The sequence below is a fragment of the Apteryx rowi genome, unplaced genomic scaffold, assembly GCF_003343035.1.
Source record: "Apteryx rowi isolate R43461 unplaced genomic scaffold, aptRow1 scaffold_232, whole genome shotgun sequence".
Classification (NCBI taxonomy): domain Eukaryota; kingdom Metazoa; phylum Chordata; class Aves; order Apterygiformes; family Apterygidae; genus Apteryx; species Apteryx rowi.
This window is the reverse complement of record NW_020448664.1, coordinates 1-20706: the sequence shown is the minus strand read 5'-3', so window position 1 is coordinate 20706 and position 20706 is coordinate 1. Positions and strand designations below refer to the sequence as shown.

The 20706-nt window shown below is 51.7% G+C and overlaps 1 protein-coding gene across 1 annotated transcript; it reads left to right on the top strand.

Moving 5' to 3' along the window:
- Nucleotides 1–338: 338 nt before the first annotated feature.
- Nucleotides 339–20114, top strand: LOC112966092 (diacylglycerol kinase zeta-like; the record flags this gene model as incomplete). Its single annotated transcript, XM_026065805.1, has 16 exons — nucleotides 339–9740; nucleotides 10611–10719; nucleotides 11475–11570; nucleotides 12436–12513; nucleotides 12857–12913; nucleotides 15236–15304; nucleotides 15758–15829; nucleotides 16151–16267; nucleotides 16365–16436; nucleotides 16803–16898; nucleotides 17154–17236; nucleotides 17809–17869; nucleotides 18285–18398; nucleotides 18834–18974; nucleotides 19672–19750; nucleotides 20059–20114. Coding segments are annotated over exons 1-16 (2121 nt in total), but the record flags the coding sequence as incomplete, so codon positions are not given.
- Nucleotides 20115–20706: the final 592 nt, after the last annotated feature.

Sequence of the window (20706 nt, the reverse complement as noted above, 5' to 3'; positions counted from 1 at the left end):
CTTGGCACACCAACCAAACACAGCAACAGATTGTTTAAATTAGAGCTGTTCAATTTCTTGATAACCAGGAGGCAGATTATTTAGTGTAGTGGCAAATAAACTTCATAATGTTTTGATGGTGGAAAGTTGTCAAGGAATTTAAATGCCCAGACCCAGCCCTGGAGCCTCCAAGGAGACAGCTTCAGTTTGAATTAAGACAAAACACTGTCTTCCATGGATTTGGGGATGGAAATCACATTGTTGTAATGGGAACATTACTCGGAGCCTTAGCGTTGGCAAACTCTTGACTTTATGAAGCATAAATAGAGGGCCTGAGCCAGTCTGTCAGACAAGCCTGAAGGCAGGCCTGAGGCCTGGCCTCAGCAGCATGTTGAACAGGGTGCGTTAAGGGAGGTAAGGGTGCTAGGGCAGCAGGGTTAGGAGCAGTGCCAAACACAGCACTGAAATCCTCTCTGCAGTATGAGCCTTAGGCAGGTGCAGGCTGGGATTTAGGGAAGGAAGAGCGAGGAAACCGCAGAGCATGTTAACTAACACTTTTCTGCATGTCACATCAGAGTGGCTCAGGGTGGCCTAGTTTGTGCTGAGAAGGCATTGAAGGGAAGGGGACACCAGAACATCATGCAGAGCTTGGAGAGAGGCAGGATGTGGCTGCCACACAGAAAGATGGTGGGATTATGGTAAGAACTGTGAAAAAAGTGTCAGACCCTTCTACTCCCAGCTCTTCCCAACAAGCTGAACCTTGAAAACATTTTCTTGTGAGGGGCCAGGCGGGAGAGTGAGGCAAAGGATCCCTTTTGTCTTGATCAAGGCATGGCCAAACAGTAGGGACTATGCCGAGGTCGCTGTGGGAAGAAATTGCTTGGGCAGTTCCTTCTTCTTTACCCTTTGGAGAAGCATCCCATAAAAATCTGCAAAGCAGCAATGTTTGTCTTCTTCAGCTTGCCTACGAGCCCCTTGCAAGGCAGCCGCTAGCTCACAGGCCGTGCCTCTGCCCATTCCTTGCACTTTCAGAGAAAAGGATTAGAGGGCTGCGTCTTCTCCGCTGAGCGGAGATAGTTCTTGCAGTGTTAAATCCTAGTGCTGCGGGAGTTTTTTTCTTTATATATCCAGGTAAATACTAGAGTTTTCCCTCTCTCTAGGATTTAGTCTAACAGTCTCATGAGGTGGAAACTTAGATATGTTGTCCCTGCTCCAGTATCGTGACAGGCTGTCTCTTAAGTATTTGAACAGTGAAGATGTGGCCAGGGGCTGTGGAGGGGTGCGTGAGGTTGCAGATAGATGGGTTGCAAGGCCTGGAGTGGAAGGGAGGAGGGAATCTGTTTACCATCGCTCCCCAAAGTCGGGGCCTTCCTCCCTAAGGGCAGATGGGAGGCTGTTGAATCTCTGGCATGCGTGAGGATAGAGAGGATCTGCTTAGCCCCTCTCCAGGCCAGGTGCAAAGGAGGAGTGAAGTGTTGTGTTAGCTGGTTCTGTTAATTGTCAGCTCCACAGGCCAGAGACACATTTTTTAATGGCTCTTAATTAAAATGTGTCAGTGAAGGTGCTTTCAGCCAGTGCCTTTAGTCTCCTGGAGATGAGCCAGTGCAGAGGGGATGAGGGGTGATGCCAGCCCTCTACTACATGCCCATCCCTCTCGCCCACCTCACTGATGCAGTGGAGCGCAGGGGGAAATCTGTTTTCCCTCCAGGCTGCAGAACTTTCTTGACTCTTCACGGGAGTCCTGTCTCCTGCTCCCAACACGCATGCATGCATGCAGAGACATTCACCTCTCAGCAGGAATCGGGCTCCTGTGGCATGATGAAGTCAGCCAAAGTGAAGCGCTAGTGAAGAACTAGATGGTGCAGGATGGAGGGGCACTAGAGCTTGGATGTTTATCGGCTGCTTTAGGAGAGGAATACAAGAAGGGGGTTTTCAATGGTGAATTGTTTCCTTCTGCCTTTTGGTGAACGTACGGTTTGTGTTTAAGCACATGTGACTAAGCATGACAGGAACTACCTGAGTTGACAGATGAGCGTCCTCTTGTCTTGGACAGGGTAAGAGGGAAACTGTGAGAGTCCTGTTTTAATCTGCTTGCCGGGTTTGTTGATGGCAGGATCAGCTGGTTGGTGTTCCCAGCTCCTGGAAGAGTGAAAATATCCAGAAAAACTATAAATGGTGTGGGATTCAAGTTAGTGGTGACTGTCTGCAAAGCCTTGTCTCATTCCTGGTGTGTACTGTGCGGTAATCTGCCCTGGGCATCAGCAGTCAGAAATGACACTGAAGTGGTACCAGTTCACTGACTGCATTGCTGTCAGCCAGGGTGTCTGGAGTGTGCTGTGAGATTCCTGTCCCCTGAAGTAAAGCATGTGGGCGAGTTTTGCTTCTAGCCATCTTGTGCAGGGTTCCCATTACCCTTTGGTGTCTGGAATGTGTCAGACCTTGCAGGTGTTTGGATCAGGTCCCTGCACTGGCTCTGTGATGAAGTTGCAGTTTTCTGTGTGGGAGCAGGAGGCTGAGAGTTTTGTTCTTTTTTGGCAGGGTGCTCCACAGGAGTAGTTTCAGTCTCTATGCTAGGTCTGCATCCTGATGCCCTCCTGTCCGATCTGTGTGTGCAGACCTAGCTGCAAAGTACAATGACTGCTGCAGCAGGTACACCTCTGAGCTTTACAACATCACCTAGCTGCTTTCCTCTGGCCTGGAGCAGGCTGGGAGGAACATGCAGGCACCAGAAGGGAAGGAAAAAAGTCTGGAAGAGAGCTGGTCTGGGGATGGAGGAGGGGAGGGAGCTGAGAGAAAAAATGAGGCAGAAGAAGAATGACAGGAAGGTACAGAGAGGTCAGACTGACATTGCTGCCTGTCCCTGGTAACGTAGTTGCAGCCCAAGCTGTGCTCCTTGGGCTACCTACGCTTCTATTTTAACAGCAGGCTGGGTGTCACATGTCTGGTGGTCTGTTTGTAGGTGACCAGCAGCTGCAAACTGGTGACTTGCACCAGGCATGAAGGGAGGTGGTCCTTGAGTATGGTGAACCAAAGTGCCCAGTAATACTGACAGATTTCTGATCACGTTAGCAAAGCCCTTAGATGTTGTCTAGAGTGACTTGCTCTCGCTGTTGATGCTCAGGCATTCCTGACAGGGGCCTCCAAGCAGCTCCCTGCAGAGAAGGGCACTGTGGCTCGCACGTGCACAGATCTTGGAGCTGCGGGGAGGTCCTCTGTAGCTGAACACACGCGACCAGCCAGCCAGTTTCTAAGCCCCTGCCTTGCTGTCTGGCTAGCAGGGAGGTCTGAAGTCCCCTGGATCAATGTAAGGGCTCACTTGGAGATGGATAGGGGCCTGTTTCCCTCTGAGTGCCCTGCATGGGCCAGAGACCGCATTCTGCTGCCTGGAGGGGCGACCTTAACATTATGGCAGTAATCTCCTCCATGGTGTGAGAGTGATGGTGCAACTGAGGATGTCCTTGGTCACACTTTGCCCTGGAAATACTGTGCTCTTGTGACTTAGGAGCCAGGGATCGAGGTGCTGTGGCCCATGTAGGCGGTGGCACTTGTTGCAGTTCATCAAATGAATGAAGCTTAAAATAGAAGGTGAGCACAGCCTGTAGCTCACCCCCTCACACCACACAGCTGTTTTGCACCCTGCTTTGAAAGACTCGTGGTTTGGACTGAGCCTTCCCGCCCCTGTGGTGGAGGTGTGTGGGAAGCTGTTTCTCATTACTAATACTGGAAGGTGCTCTGTGCCCCCAGCAGCAGGAGACTCTTGGCTAGCTCAGTGTGCTTGCCTCAGTCTCGTGAGTGGCAGCTGGGTGTGCAGCATTAGTCACACGTCAGCTGTGTTGATGAATGGGAACAGAGTAGGACTGGCTTTGACAGTAAACAGGAGAGCTGCTGCACACGAGGTAAACGTTGCAGTCCCTGCTGTGAAAGCTGTTGATGGTTTGTGCAGCCCACAGACTTTCCACCACTGTGCCAAAAGCACAGGGGAGGGCTGCTGCTGTTCTGTTCTTCCTTCAGAGGTATGTATGCTTCAGTGCTGGCTGGAGAGACTTCTGCACAGTTAGATGAGAGCTGGTGTTCCCCGAGGTAACAGTAGCTGTACTCAGCAACAGGTAATTCTTAGACCTTGTTGCCCCCTCAGGAAGCTTCTGGCTCTGTTTTATTTGCCTGATGTGGGACAGATTACAACTTAGATGTAAATTTTGTGTAGAAACAAACTGCACAGAGTTTGGGAACTTGCTGATAATTGCTCACCTCACTGCAACCAAAGCCCCAAGGGATGTCTTGACCCATGTGCTCTCTTCCCCATCTGTGACAGGGGCTAGTGATTGATGCTTCTGAGAAAGGGATACCTTCCTTGGCAAACCTAATCCATGTGGGTTGCTCTTCCCTGTGTGTTGGAGAGGGCTGGCTAGTGAGCCTGCCTGGCTGGGGAACCTAAGGGAGAGGAGGGTTCAGCAGCTGATGCGTGGGAGCCAGAAGGGAGAGCGGGGACAGGATCTCAGTGGAGGTGGTATGGGGACAGCAGAATACGTGGAACGACTTGAGTATCAGAGCACTGAGAAGATGGGGTAGTGCAAGCTTGTGATGGAAACTGTGGCTGAAGGCAACCTGTGGTATCTGAATGGGGTGGGGGATGTGACAGGGCTGGAAAGGCAATCTGGGATCTCTGTTGCTTCTGGGTCCTGGCAGAAAGAGACCAGTTCACTGGAGGGAGGCCAGGGAATAATAATGAAGGGGAAGGACTGAGCAGACATGTGGCACAGCATCCGTGTACAGAGCTAAGAAGTGCACAGAGGGCTTGTTCAGTACAGTACACAGGGGTTTGCTTGAGGCTATTGGAGCAAAGCAGAATAACAGGAGCTGAATACCAAGAAGCTCTCCTTGGCATGGGCAAAGCCTGTGCCTGATGGACAGTTCATGTTTCAGCCTAAGAATCAGCTTTTCTGGTTTTGGAGCTACCACCACCATAGAAGGTATGGGTGCTGGATGTTTTGGTGGCTCTCTAGAGAGCGGGGTCCCCTTATCAGCTGATCCACCAGCTCTGCATCCACTGAAGTTATGAGATGCGAAGTTTTCTTCTTAGATCCCTATTTGACTTTCCAGGGCTTTTAGATCCTGCCACTGAGGTTAGCTCTATCCTGAGAGTAACAGCTTGCAGCCTTCTCTGAACACCCAGGGAGCTTCCTGCAGCTCCTTCTCAGTTCTCAGGGGCAGCACTGCTGCCTGTTCATGGTCTGGGGTATGTTCCTGCTTCAGCAATATCTCTCTGCCCACTGATGCTAGGCTGGGAGCACAGGCAGGAGGTTGAGGCTGAGGAGCACAGAGGGGTCAGGTTAGAAAAAAACTCCCCAAAGCTCTGATTGCAGATTATGAGCACACCAGAGCTGCTGACTCCTTCCTCATTCAAAGAAGTAGATTGTAATGATAATGTAAAGCTGCCTGTAAGTAGAGCTGATATCCTAGTGTGTGCAGCATTATTTCCTTTCCCTCCCACCCTGCAAATGCTAGACTGTCTCCATCCAGCCTGCTTACCTAACTTAACTGAGCAATGCCGTCTGCAGAACAGTAACAGGCACTGCTCCTGATCCATCTTGTCAACTGCAAATAGTCTTTTAAGAGAAACCTGCAGATCCCAGAAATGTGCAAGTGTTAGGCCAAAGGCTTTCAAGACTTAGGTCTGGTTGGGCTSCTCTCCCTGCAGTGCATGGTTCCCCTGCTGCTCTGCTCACAGCTCTGCCAGTGCACATCAACCCTGGGCACTCCATGCCTTGTTGTCCTCAGTCCCCCTGCTCTGCCAGCAGCAGCTCTCAACACCCACAATATACCATTTGGCAGCTCAGCTTGCAAGTAAGATGCAAGAGATGGGGAAATTCTTCACCATCCTATCTGAGCATGGTACCGTTATGGACTGTCAAATGATTTCCCAGTAATACCCTTCACCACTGGTGGCTGGAACAAGAGTCTGTGCCACTTTCTGACAGCCCTGAAGATTAAAAAAAGAACCCTAATCAACTAGTAACTAAAACATAAATGTCAAGCAAAGGTTGTTGAGGCAGATTTCCTCACGAGACCGTGGTGCAAAAAGGAAGGAAGCTGTGTTAAGAGATCTTCCTGCTCATAGCAGCAGCTTGGCCAGCAGCACACCAGCCTGAATGTTGGTGGAATATCTGGGGCAAAGGGAGCACCCATTCAACTCATTCAGGATGTAGTCTGGCAGAACATCTCCCCTGGCAACTAAAAATGGTCAAAAAGAGTCTGTTGCAGTTTGCCACTCCCAGACAGTGTTCTCTGTTGTTTATTAACCTGTTTCATTTGTTTAGACAATTTTTAAGACTGTTGTTGATAATCTGGTTTACTGTGCTATCCCACAAATGATGGGGAGAGGGACAAGAGTAGCACATTGCAGAATCAAGGACAGGCTGGAAGCAGAGTGATCGGCAGAACATACTTATGCACCCCGCATAGCTGCAAAGGCCTAGGTGGTACGATGGTTAAATGTGCTAGTGATCAGTTAGCACTAGGCATATCTGCATTGTTTGCTGTGGTGGAACTTGAGAAATTCCTCTGAGAAGATGGCACTCTGGTTTTGCTTGCAGTTCAACAAGACTTTAACTCCTCCGGTGCTGCTGTCTGAGCTGCAGATCCCTCTGGAGAGCGTTGCTGTACTTTCTCCCCTCCCTGGGCTATGTTGCTGAATACAGTAGTAGCACAGGGAATAGCAGTGAGACTCCAGAAACTACAGAGCTAGCTTCCTTGCCTACCAGGCTGGAGGGGACTGAACCATGTCTTGTCCTCCCCAAAATGCAAACTTGGCTTTGCAGTCTTCTCTAAAAGAAGTAGAAGTACAGCCCAATGGGTTGCTTGTGGTACAAGAACTAAGCAAAATCGCCTGTTTGAAGTCCAGAAAATAGCACCTATGTGCTCTCTTAATGCATATCCCAAACCAAAAGGGAAGCGTCTCTCTGACAAATCTGCCTCTTCCCATGGCCCCCAGGGTAGTCGAGGTTTAGGCCAGGATGTTCTAAAGGTCTTCTAGTACTGCTGACCAGCAAGTGAGTGCATAAGAAAGCATGAGAAGAGAGGAAGACAGAAATGAGTGCAGCTAATCTTAGTGCAGTGGTGAGTGACATGCCCATACACTCATGATGGGTAGAGGAGCAGCTTTTTACAGCATGGAGAAGTTGCTGCAAGTGACAGTGGTGGCTTGTGTGTGCCTGCAGACTGCCTTAATCTGGAGCCCCCTGGCTCTGTAGCACTTGAAGAGCCAGAAATCTGTTTCTACCAAGCTGTGAGTGTTAGTGTTTCTTGAGTTGTCCTCAGAGAAACCCTCTCTCTTTAGAGGTTGAAGGCAAGCAGTGGCTGGAGGGTCAGAAGAGAAGCATTCACTGTAGAGCAGAGGAGCACTGGAATTAGTCAGATTCAGTCTCTTCCATTTAAACCTTTGCATACCAAGCTGAGAGCGCTTAAACCAGTGCTGTAGCAGCTTCCATCTGTGGCCCAGTGCTTTTCACGGACAGCTGCAACGCCCTGGCAAACTGTCAAGCTTTGAGAGCTGGGCAAGGAAGGCTCAAGGGTCATATTAAAGCCCTTTTCACCAGGAGAGGGAATTTCTGAGCAGGACAGGATGATTTTCTTAGCCCACCTCCGCTCCAGCTCCCTCTGCCAGCCTTTACCAAATCTACATGCCCCACTTCTACTGGCCTTGTTTTTCTTCTTGTGAATTCCTAAGTGCTTAGTTTTCATTTGCATCCAATTCTGTGGGGCTGGTGCTTAGGCAGAGTGGTTACCCCTGGAACACCAGGAGGGCCAGCACAAAGGGATAAATGAGGGTGACTGGGGGTAGTGAGCAAGGGCTCATCTTCTCAAGCATTGCAGCAGCTATTCTCCACAGGGTCATCCAGAGGGAAGCTCAACCTCTGCAGACCTGGGAGTAGTCCAGCAGGTATTTCTGAGCACTTTCTCCGGGGGAAGCCTTGCTATCCTCACCGAAGGCATGAAGGCATCGAGTGCCATGTGCCTTTGTTCTGTCCGGCTCAGCACATGATATTGTAGGAAAGGGCTTTGTCTTTTTTAATGGGAGTCTCCTCCCTGCTGCTCCAAGTCAAGCAATTATCCCTTTAACACCTCCAATCCCCTAAATTCACTGTTTCTTTTTTTTCCATCCAAAGCCCTCTGCAGAGAAGTAGTTGCAGGAACCAGCTGTCATCCTAGTGCTGACAGGAGACTGCATTTGAATGCTGAGCTTTTTCTGTGCCTTACAGTGCTGGGAACTGGGAGATCTGAAGAGGGCTGGGCTGATTTCTGAGAAATTGGAAATGGAAGCTGTGCAGTGCAAAAAAGGGGTTAGGACAACGTTGATCCCACAATGGCGAGCATGGGATCCAGAGGGAACTAGGAACAGCATGTGACACCTGCCCTGCCATCACAGCACCCTTGACTAAGCTGTGAAAATAAACCCAGAAACTGCTTTAAGAAGAGGGAGAGCTTTGTTTGGCTCTGAACTCAAGAGGAAAGGGTGCCTTGTGGCCCAGCTGCTCCTGCGGTGCTGTTAAGCAGCGAGTAGTGTGTTGTATACCAGAGGCCAGTCCCCGCCTTGCTGCTCGCTCCAGGTAGAGGCATCCCAGTGTCCAGCTGTTTGCTCATCGCTACCCCCTGAGGCACCAGACAAGGCCTTCAGGCCTTTCCCCATCCTCCTTTTCTGCCTGTGTAGAGAGAGCTGAGGTGGGGAGAGGCAGAGCTTGGCAGCAACCATACAGGTCTGGCAACTGAAGTGGTTTTCCTGCTGTTTCACCTTCCTCCTGCTCGCTCCCTTCTGCTGTGCCCTGTGAGCTCTGGGCCACCCCCTGGCCCATCACTGCTTTGATCTTTGCAGCCTCGCCAGGAGGCTCTTTAATTGCTGGTTTCTATGTTAACAGCCCCTGTTCAGGTGCCACCTTCAGTGCTATGGAAACCTTTTTTAAGAGGCACTTCCAGAGGAAGGGGCTCTCAGGGTCGCGGCATGCCAGCATGGTGGCAGTGCCCACAGGTAAAGCCAGGCGACGCTCCCAAGTGGGCCTGCCCTCCGCCTCGCTGGCCCAGCGCCGGTGCAGGTCCAGTACCCCGCTGCCGGCCCTCTCCTGCCTGGGTCAACCCCAGCAGGCCAGCCCCATCTCCCGGCGCYGCTCCAGCACCACACCACCATGCCTCAGCCCCCGCTTTGCCGTGCAGAAGAAGCGCGGAGGTCAGGTGCGATCCATCGATACYCACTTGATGGGCCCTTCCATGCTCCTGGCCAGCCTTATCCAAATGAGAGAGGAGGGGAAAGGGGTGCCCTGTGCCGGCAACTCCGGATCCGAGTCACTGGAGGACAGTGGCAGCAGGAAGGAGAGCATGGCCATCAGGGGAACAGAGCCGGGCAGGCGTGGGTGGCAGGCTGAGGAGACCTGGCTCTCCATGCTCCCCATGATGCGATCCCTCCACGCCAAGCCACTGCTGAGGGGCCCCCGTTGCCTGCGTCGCAGATCCTCCCATCTCCTGCCCACTGAGTTCGTGTACGGCAGGGCTGCCTACGGCCTGCAAGGGCGCTACCGCCGCCTCAGCCAGCACCGGCCTTCGAGTGATGCCATGGGGCCTGGGGCGCTGCTCTCCCCAGGCCGAGCGTGGCTGCTCCCCAGGAGGTGGATGGGTGCAGCCAGAGCCAGGCACCTTCCTGCTGCCCTCTCCGAGTGCCTGGGATCGGAGTCCGCCTGCCCTGCTGCCCCCGACAGCTGGAGCCCCAGACTGCTGTATGTATGGTGGCGTGTGACATTAGCAAGGCAGTATTTGAGAGAGGGGAGGTGGATGTGGGGCTCCAGGCTTGCCAGGACTGCAATGGGGAAGGTGGGAAGGGGTAGGGGCTTGGTTTGAGGCCCTGAGGCCTTTTGTGCCACATGGCCAGGGTCAGAGAAGGCTGTGCCAGGCCTTGCTGTTGTTGCCTGCTGCTGCTGTCAATGTCTTTGCAGTGCTGTTTGTGTCCCCAGAGGAGAGCAAGGAGCCAGAGTCTCCTTTGCAGGTCACTGAGGAATGAGATAGTTTTCTGTTTCTGTCTGATGCTCTTACCACAGCTCACTGGGGCTTGCCACACATCCCCTTCCAGCTCATACAAAGTACCTCTGTATTCCCTGCCTTCTCCCAGCCCAGGCATGAAGAAAGGTGCCAGGGCTCTTTCTGGGCTAGAGGTGGGTATTGCCTAATTTTTCCAGTTGACTAGACCCACTGGTCCTTTCCTCCACCCTAACAAACCTGAGGGAAGCTCACCAGCTCCCTAGTCCCAAACAAGCAGCTGCTTTGCTCCAGTCAGTTGTGCCAGACTCTGAAAATGCCCCAGGCTCTGGGGTGCCTTTGTACATGGGAGCTATGGGGAGCCACATTGGGGCAGAGGCTCCGGGCTGCCCCTGTCAGCAATGTGGCCAGCACCTCTGCATCCCACAGGGACTGACTTGCAGAAGCGGTGGGTGTTCCTCAGGCGATGGTCCTGGGGAATTGCTGCATTTCCAGATGCTTGGTTCTGAGGATGGTTTTCTTCTCCAGTATCACTGTTTGTCCCAGAGGCAGGCTGTGCTTTGCACACATTCCTCCTCTCCTGATCTAATAGCCAGCCCTCCTGTGTCTTCCAGAAAAGCTATTGCCAAGTCCAGCCTCCAGCACATGGTAGCCCAGCCAAACCCTGCACTAGCCCTGAGGAGTGATTCGGAGAGGCAGATACGCAGCACTGTGGACTGGAGTGTAAGTTGCATTGCATTTTGCTGGGCATCGCATGGGATGGACTTTGGGCCAAGAAGCAGCAGGCTTTTCCCAGGCTGAGGCTTCCCAGGTGACTTTGGCCTTGATACATTTGTGGCCTCTACAGTTGCTACCAGCTGGTGCTAGCGTCTGTACTGCTGGCAGCACCCCTTGATGCTGTGAGAAGAGGCTGTGCAGGCACAGGCAATTGTCTGGGAGGATGATACAGCTACTTAACTTCTAGCTCTTCTGCTCCTGGCAAGTGGAGTCTGTGGGACACAGAGCCCTTGACATATGGGCGCCAGCCTCTTCTCCAGCCCTCCTCCTGCAAAGGCAAAGCCGGGCAGGTTTTGAGCTGTACCCTTAAGTCAAAGAACAGAGGCTCTTTCAGGAGAGACTCCAGCATTGAATTTGCCAAGGTGCCTCTTCTCAGGGGGGCAACAGAAGCAGCCCCACTATATGGGACACTTTGCAACTAGGCTGTAGGTTTTTCCCTAGGATCTGAGAGAGAGGAGAGTTGGTTTCCTGGGGCCCTCTCATTTCCAGTGGCGTGGACTGTGGCAGCAGCTTTGCGAAGTTTCCTCTCTCCAGGAGTTTGCCCTGGTTGTTCTGTGTGTCTTGTCTCCCTGCCTACATCTGGCCCCCCCCCCCAACCCCCACATCGAGTTATCTTGTCCCTAGCACAAAGCATTTTAGGAGATCAGGTGATCATTTCGGGGTGCTCTCTGAGAAACACAGCATTGGCTTGTGCCTTTCAGGAGACTGCAGTCTATGGGGAGCACATCTGGTTTGAGACCAATGCCTCTGGGGATTTCTGCTATGTTGGGGAGCAGAACTGTATGGCAAAGCTGCTGGTAAGTCACCTAGGGTCACCCGCATCTCCTGGCAAGATCCACAGAGGCGGGCTGTGCTGCCGCCCGGCGGAGAGACTGTGAAGGCCCTGCTACTGCCTGGTGCTGGGGGAAGTGCAAGGGGGCTTGGGGAGCTAGCAAGGGGGAGGGACAGCATGCTCTTTCTGCTGGTTGGTGTGTGGTGAAGGGCTGCACCCCCGGTTTGAGCCAGTGCTGCCATTCAATTTGTAATGGGAACCTGACACAGGGTTGCCAGCAGGCCACAGGTGATGTTCCAGGGAGAGGCTTTGGGATCCCATGCACTCAGGGGGACAATCTGATTCCACCTTCTTTGGAAAGACCTTTCAATAGAGGGGGAAAATGAGCAATGGAGACTCAGCCCAGACATTGCCTGACCCCAYCTGCAGGACTGCCCCTGGGCAAATTTTGTGGGGATGCTGCAGCAAGGGAGAGCAAGGCTCTCCCTACTTGCAGGCTGGATCCTACCTGAGGTGTTGGACACCAAGCAGTGATGCCATCCTGTGTCTGCCCACTTGTCTTGCAGCATGAGCCCAAAGTCTAGGCTAGCGCTCCACAAGTGCCTCCCAAACCACCTTCCATAGTGCGCTCAGGCAGTGTCAGAAGAGGCCAAAGACTGATTTTGCAGTGGGAGAGCACATTCCTGCTCTGATGCAGACTGGAGAGCATCTGTTCTAGGCACATTCTTAGATCCCTTTACTTGCAAGAAGTCTGGGTTGTATTTAACTTTCCTATAGGACTTTTTCTGCATCCTGAAAAATATGAAGAAAGGGTGGGGGGAAGATGAGCTTGCCGGTCTGAACACTGCTATTCACATGGATATTTTTCCTCCCCTTTTCTCATCTTCCAGCAAAAACCACTCTCCAGGCGTAAGTGTGCAGCCTGCAAGATTATAGTGCATACACCCTGCATAGAACAGCTAGAGAAAGTGAGTAAAGACMATTAAAGCCCTCTCTGCTTCTTCCAAAGCTGTAACAGCCTTTTCCTGGCCAGCCCTTGTTCTGAGACTTGTAGTGAACCCCAAGAAGATTGGGTCTTACTGTTGTCATTGCAAAAAGAGATTTTTTTTAAGGAGATGATTCCAAAAGGAGTGTCTAGCAACATGATTAAGACCCCAAATCTCATTTTGTTCACTGAGAGAGGCATGTGGTGGGTTTCACAATCACTGAACACCTCCAGAGGTTCTGGGCCTGCTGTAGCAAAATGATCTCCAGTAGGTTTTCTTCAGGTGATGGTTTCACTGATTCCTCTCATGTGTGTTCAATCCACAGATAAATTTCCGCTGCAAACCTTCCTTCAGGGAGTCAGGATCCCGGAACGTACGGGAGGTGAGAGGTGTGCCTGGGACTCTGCCTGTGTTTGCCCCCTTGCCTTTCCAGTTTGGTGGCGGAGGCCACAGGTGGTGCCAGTATGTTGCCCATCAAAGTGCAGGCACTGTGCTGCCTCCTGGCACCAAAAAGGTGGCCTTTTAAAAGAATGTTTCTTTGCAAGACAGCAGCACAGACTGAGTGTTATAAGTGGAAAAATCACAGGCAGCAAAAGGTAGATGATCTGCCAGTTTGCATGTTCAAAAGCTCCTGTATCTGCCTGGGGGAACCCTGCAAACAATGTTTCCTGGGAGGGTTTTTCACCCAAGCAAATAAAGGATGCTATGGCAAACAGCAGTTCCCCAGGACTGCCGCAACTTGGAAGGGGGTGGTGCTGGCTCACTTCGTGCTTTCCCTCAGCCCTATCCTTAGTGCCACAGGTACTCCAAGTTGCATGATCCTATAACTCTTCATCCTTGGGGTCTAGTGTTTGTGTCCTCCCCAGCCTAACCATTCCATGTCCCCCTCAGCCCAGCCAGGACTGTCCTCTGTGTCTGTATGCCAGGGCCATTCCTGCTCTGCTTATGTGCACAATGGGCACATCAAGGTATTTCCTCTTCAGTGCCCTCCTCACTGTCTCTGAAGCCTGTCTCTGCGCTACATGCTCTGGAGGGCTCCCTGGTGCTGCTGCGGTGTGAAATACAGCCAGGGTCTGAGGAATTCCCATCTGTGATGTGGGGCTTTGATCTGGCAGCACCCACCACCTTCCCACAGGAGCACTCATGCCTGTCCTAGGGAGCAGGAGCTCTCCATGCTGCTGTAAGCCATGCTGGGGGAGGGGGTCCCAGCAGCACTGCCAGGAGCTGGCTGTAGGTCAGAGCTAGCAGGCCATGCTTCAGTAACACCTAGTCCAAGAACCCGCACAGGGGGTCTCACAGCTGGCAGTAGTCTCTGTAGCAATGGAAGGTGTCCACAGTGGTGCAGTCAGACCCCTTTATCCCATGTTTTAATGTAATGGGCATAAGAAGTGGCCTGAGATCTGTCTGTTGAGCTGCTCTGATGAAAGCACTTTTCATGGTTCACCCTCCACCTTGTGGAAGCAGAGCAGCCCACACAGTGCTCTGGAGTGGGCATTGATGGCTCAGTCAAGGGCCACTTTGCTCAGTTAAGGGCCACAGCTGCTGCACCCACACTGTGTTTGTGCTGGAATAGAAGACACAATAGGAGAAGGAGTACTCAAATTCAGGGCTGCTTGCTCAGAAATACTAGTGTGATCTGATCAGGTGAGGCTTTCAACAGCTCTAAAAACTGCTCATTCTTTCTTTGCTTCTCCCACCATGTACTCTCATGCGGCCTTCCTTCCAGTTTCACTCTTACTCCAACTCCCTTGCTTGTCCTCCACTTACTTTCTAAACTCTCCCGATAACTCCGGTCATTGTCTCTCTGGCTCCGCTCACTCTCCTGGGTCTRTTTTCATCCTCTCCAGCCTCTACCAGTTCTCTATCCCTCAGCCCTTTCTCTCCTTCCTCTTACCTATTTTTTCTCCTTTCATTCACAAACCCTACTTATCTATCCTATCTTCCTAATTCTCCTCAGTTCCTCCAAGGGCTCCTCCCTCTCACTCCCCAAGAAAGGGACTCTTCTGGAGTGTGTGCTGCTTGGGATCCCCTTCAGGGTCAATCCATTACCTTTTATGTGCCGAGTGGAACGTAGAGCTGAGCTCAGGGCATAGCCCCCCTTTTACTGCCACTGGATTGATGTCCGCTAAATCCAGCAGGACCCTCTTCCCTCTCCCATGTGCTGCACTTAGAGCAGACAACTTTGGAGATCACCCAAATCTCCTTCAGGCTTGATAGGAGAGACAGCCCATTTCTGCCTCTGTTGTCATTAGTCCAAAAGCTGTCGAAAGCAGGGATGTTGAGTCCTTCTCTACTAGGCTTTGAACTCATACTCCCCTCTGTAATCTTTGTTGTCCCCCTGCCCTCCATACACACACCATTCATGATCCAAGGCTGAAAGAAGAGGGGAGGATATAGGAGATGCAGTACTTCAGTGTAAGCTTTCTTACCCTTTACAGTGCTTGGGGATCACTCTGTCACATTACTCAGCCTCCACAGTTGCCCCTGTCATGCACCAGCCCGTACCCAGAATGAGTTGTTCCCATGCCCGCAGGTGGGGAGAAGGTGCCCGCGAACAGCCTTGTTCCTCTCCCTGTGGTCAGGGGCCCAGGCTGTCAGGATTTGATCTGAGGAGACAAGCAGGATGTGTCCATACCTCATACCTATCCCTGCATTCCCTCGCATTAAGGGCCCATCACTTTTTTTTTTTCTATCTTCTCTTTAGCCCATAGTTGTCCGTCATCACTGGGTGCACCGGAGACGGCAGGAAGGGAAATGCCGGCAGTGTGGCAAGGTGAGAAGGTGTTCTTGCTTCTGTCTCAGCCTGAAGGAAAGCTAAGGTCAAACTAGGGAGGGTAACAGATCTGGGAATGAGAGAGATCCCCCTATTCCTATCAGACAGGAGGAGCCTGCAGCAAAACCAAGACTCATGCCCTGTTTTGCACAGGGATAGGGAGTGAAGCAGTAGATAAGTGCTGTAGATTTGGGATTCTTGCATAGAGTTGTTCTTCCCCTGGGCCCAGTCTACCCTGGAGAGGACTTCCTGACATACTTTCCCTGGGCAGTGAGGACACTCCTGCAGAGCAGAGTGCTCTAGTGGTGATTGGGGCTGTCTGAGAGGGACCCAAAGTGCACTGACTGCAGGTATGTTCTCTTCGGTAATGTCTCTCCTGGCAGTGGAGAAGTCCTGTTAGATGGTAGAAAGCTGTGAGGGAGTTCCCCAAGACTTTTATCCTTCCCTCCACAGGGTTTCCAGCAGAAGTTTGCCTTCCACAGTAAAGAGATTGTAGCCATCAGCTGTTCCTGGTGCAAGCAAGCGGTGAGCAAAGCCCCCATCTAACATCTTAACCAATCTGTTCTGCATCTATGACCTCTGCTTTCTGCTGGGAGCTCCCCAAGCTTGTTCTCTGCAGCCTGCCCTTACAGCTCCTTTTACTGGGAGAGGCTGTGCTGTAGTAGCTGGGAGCTCCCATGAGACACATTCTTCTCAGAGTCTCCCAGGGGAAGCCTTCTTATTACAAAATTCCTGCATCATTTCCCACAGCAGTCCTTGCACTGGCATGGGGGAGGAAAAGGCGGCGATTTCCAGCGAACTGAGCGGCTGAGTTTTTTCTCTCTCCTTTCCCCTTCTCCCTCCCAGTATCACAGCAAAGTGTCATGTTTCATGCTGCAACACATCGAAGAGCCCTGCTCACTAGGGGCTCACGCCGCTGTTGTTGTTCCTCCCACCTGGATTCTGCGGGTCCGACGGCCCCAGGTAAGTCACTTCAGCTCTCATGGTTTAATCATGACTCCTTGCCCAGCAGCTCCTGACATAGTTTTGTGATTTGTTTCTTTTTTCCTTCTCTCTCTAGAATCCATTGAAGTCTAGTAAGAAAAAGAAGAGGGCATCGTTCAAGCGGAAATCCAGCAAAAAGGGGGCTGAGGTCAGAGATGAGGGGACCATGTGTTGGAAGGGTGGAAGGGCTGGGCAGCAAAGAGCAGATTTGAGAAGCAAGGGCACTTTGCAGGGTCTAGACTGAGCTGTCAGGCTAAAGAGGACAAGGTGGAGGTAGGATGTTGGGGCAAGGAGGAACCTTGGGAGCCACTGAAGATCTCAGTGGAGGCAACAGAGGTGAGAAAGGCTGGGAATTGAGTTCTGCCTGCTGGCAGGGCAAGTCCTAGTATTTAAGGCTTACAGAGTGGCTGGCACATTCCCTTCACACCTCCCATTCCTGACCTATGTGACACACTTGGAGGTGTGAGTTTGCATTTCCCCAGGTTTGTTGATGGACCTGTGGTGTCTCCTGCAGGAAGGGAGGTGGAAACCCTTTGTCATCAAGCCTGTGCCAGCTCCTCTCATGAAGCCCTTGCTGGTGTTTGTGAACCCCAAGAGCGGTGGTAATCAGGTACATCCTTGTTCTACATCTCCCCAAGAAGGCAGCTCTGTGGGGGCACTACCATCGAGCCGCTGAGAACTCAGCATAGTTTTGGAAACGTCTCAGCTTCAATACTAGTTTGCTACCTGGCACTTCCCACCTAGCCCAGGCTTTACCCAAGTGCCCCAGAACAGCGTTGTCACTGCCTCCCCCTGAGACCAGATGCCTTCTTTCCTCTGTCCATGGGGATCTCACTGTTACCTGAAGCCTTTCTTATCCCCCTAGGGAGCCAAGATCATCCAATCCTTCATGTGGTATCTCAACCCACGGCAAGTTTTTGACCTCAGCCAGGGTGGACCCAAGGAGGCGTGAGTACTGATGGGAGCAACCCCATTCTCCCCCATCCCTGCTCCAGAGTTTCCTCCCAAGAGCTCTTCCTGCAGCTAGCAGAGGCCTGATGCTCCATAGCTTCCTTGTGCAAAGAGGCACCCAAGGCAAGTTCAGGATTTGAGAGGCCTCTCTAGGACAGCCTGCAGACAGTCCTGGCCTTTCAGTGTTTCCTGTAGGAGAGATGGTATAATCTTAAAGCTAATGGCTAAGAGCTAAGATGTGGGGTGATATTACCAAATCTGGTTCATAATGTTCCATTAATGGCACATGAGTCTTGTCTGCTTGCTGTGCTTCAGTTTACCCATATGTACAAGGAATGTAAACACTCTGCTCTCCCTCTACAAGGGCCAGCAAAGCCATAGTCACTATGGCTGGCCAGGACTGTGAACTGCTGAGGTGCTGGAGAGGTAGACAAGCATGGCTTTGTGAATGCCACCTCCTTAGGGCCCTGTGAGGACCAGGGACCCTGTAGCCACTCAGTAACACCTTTTCCGGGCTACAGCCTCAGTGCTTGTTCCCTCCCCTCCTGACCGACTCTCCCTGCTTGCAGGTTGGAGCTGTACCGGAAGGTCCACAACCTACGGATCCTGGCATGTGGGGGAGATGGCACGGTGAGTCTCCCAGACCCTTCCAGGCTGCAGTGCCCTTTACCCCAGGCCTTTTTAGTGTTGGCAGCAGCCCTCCTCGCTGTGATCCAGAACAGGGCAAAATGTGCATACTCTATCTGTGGTACAGTTCTTAACAGCAGACTACTATGGCTCCCCCACACCATGCATTGCTTCAGGAGGTGCTAGTTGCATGGCATGTCTGGATTTATAGTTCTTTAGGGGGCTTTGTCCCCTCCAGGGTTACTGGTATCTCCACCAGCACCCATTTAGAGCATCAAAGGATGTGAATAGTCTCTGTAGTGGCTAAGAGGACCCCTGTCTCTTCCTCTCGGGCCATAGCTAGTGTTCTGAGTCACCTTCACCTGCTTGCTGGCCCTGAAATAACCAATTGTTTCTTTGCACTCTCTTGCTTGAGTAGGTGGGCTGGATACTCTCCATTCTCGACCAGTTACGCCTCAACCCACCTCCTCCTGTGGCCATCCTACCTTTGGGGACAGGGAATGACTTGGCCAGGACACTGAACTGGGGTGGGGTAAGTGACTTCTGCTGCCATTGAAGAGCCCCCTGCTGACAGAGGTGGGCTGGGTGCTTCAACTCTGATTCCAGAGACAGAGATGGGGATTTGCAACAACTGGGTGTTTCGACTTTCCCTAAGTATTGACCAACAAATAAGTGCTATCTGGATATTACAGTTCTTCTGTGATTTGAATTATTCTGAATTATATTATAGTATCAGATATTAGGACATTAACACAAGCAATCATTATTTCAAACTTAATTTTTATTTTGCTGATTTTTAGAAGGAAGTTATATTGTTTTTAAATTCAAAGTTCCAATTAGTTGTTCATTCCAGCAGAACTGATCTTTTCCCCATTCCTTGCTCTGGGATGCCTGCCTAAGGTCCACCATCTCTGGGGCATCTCTGTGGGAGGCAGATGGGCACTCACCGAATTCTGTTTATCACTAGGGTTACACAGATGAGCCTCTGTCCAAGATCCTGTCACACGTGGAAGATGGGAACATTGTGCAGCTCGATCGCTGGAACCTCCATGTGGAACCAAACCCTGACGCAAACCCTGAGGAGAAGGACGAGGCAGCCACAGACAAGGTGGAACACTTCTTGTCCATGTTTGTTCCCTACTCTGGGGATCTATGTTCTGCATCTCACAGGCTCAGGCAGCCCCAGCACCTAAGGGTACAGCAGTGGGTTGTCATTTCCCTCTCCCTGCTCCAATTCCATTTCTCTCTTCATGGCTGTCATCTGCTTTGCCATCATGGGGTAAGGCATGTAATGATCAGAACTGAACATCCATAAGGGATTTTTAATGACAACTTGCAGCAGTTATAAGCCCAGTTTCCCCCAAAACTGTTTCTTTAGCAGAAACATGGATGGCTGAAAGTATCTCAGGGAGCAGAGAGTGTCCCCTTAGAGTGCTCTTCACCTGGGCAGGCTGGCCAGGGGTCCCATGCCTCCACTGGGTTATCTGCTGCACCTCTGCCAAGCAGGGGGTAAGTGGGATGCTGCACTCCCATATCCTATGTGATCCCTGTGCCTGGATGCTCCACGTCCTGCCCTGGGGCTTACGCAGCTGCCACAAAGCCACTGAGCTCAGAGTGATGGAAAAGGGCCAGTCTGTCATTTCAGGCTGCCTTCCCTGGGGAGAAGGCAGGCCCTCACTCCCTCGGCCTCATGAGTGCAGTACTTGGTCTGCTATAACATGACCTGTCCTTTGCCATGGCTGCACACTGGCAACCTCATTCTGCAAGCACCAGGTTCCCAGTCTTATCCTTCCTTTCCATTTCAGCTTCCCTTGGATGTTTTTAATAACTACTTCAGCCTTGGCTTTGACGCACGGGTGACACTGGAGTTTCACGAATCCCGAGGTATGCAGCAGGGGTGGCAGGGCCAAGGCGGAGCCTGTGGTGATGAGATGCCACAGAGGTGGGCCAGTAAAATGCTCCTCAGCCACAGGAAAGCAAACAAGAAGGACTGGCCCAGGGACATAGCCAAAGGTGAAATCTGAGGAGTGAGTGGAGGGTTTAGAGAGGGAACACGGGTTTCCACAAGGGAAGAGAGCTGTGGCCTGTGTTCTGGCTGACGCTGGCTGGAGAGCCCAGTTCAGGGGAGAGCAGGAAAGTGAAGTATTTCCACATGCAGGCAAATGACCTGGACTTTTTTCTCCTTTCTCTAGAGGCAAATCCAGAGAAATTCAACAGCCGATTTCGGAATAAAATGTTCTATGCTGGGGTGAGTACATGGAGAATATCTGAGTGCTGAGGAGCTGGACATGCATTCTTAACAGCCTTAGCTTGAACACATAAGTGTGACTCCACTCCACTCCATCCTGTCCACACCCTTAAGTCACTCATCTGAGCTAATTGGGCTTTTACATGCACCCAGGGTGAACCATCCCACTGAAGCTGGTGAGGTGCTGCAGAAAGGCTACAGCACTGGCAGTTGCAGCTCCTTTTTGGCTGTGAATGCTGTTGGTGGTACAACTTGCTCTCTAGCCTGCAGTACAGTTGCTCTCTTGATCTCCTTCCACTATTGTTCTTGTTCTCACGCTCACGGACAGTCACCCAGGCAGGACCTCCCTGGAGCTGTGGGGAGGCAGGCTGTCCCTCCTGCTGTGGAACAGGAAGCCTCTGTATACGTAGTCCCCAAATTGCTTTGGTCTTTTATTTTACACCTCAAGCCAATTACAGCTCCCTGGCTAATTATGTCACACTACTGCATCTCACTTCCAGAGCTTTGTGTTTTGGTGTCCACACACACACACACACACACACACCCTGGTGTATCACACACACACACACACACACACACCCTGGTGTATCTC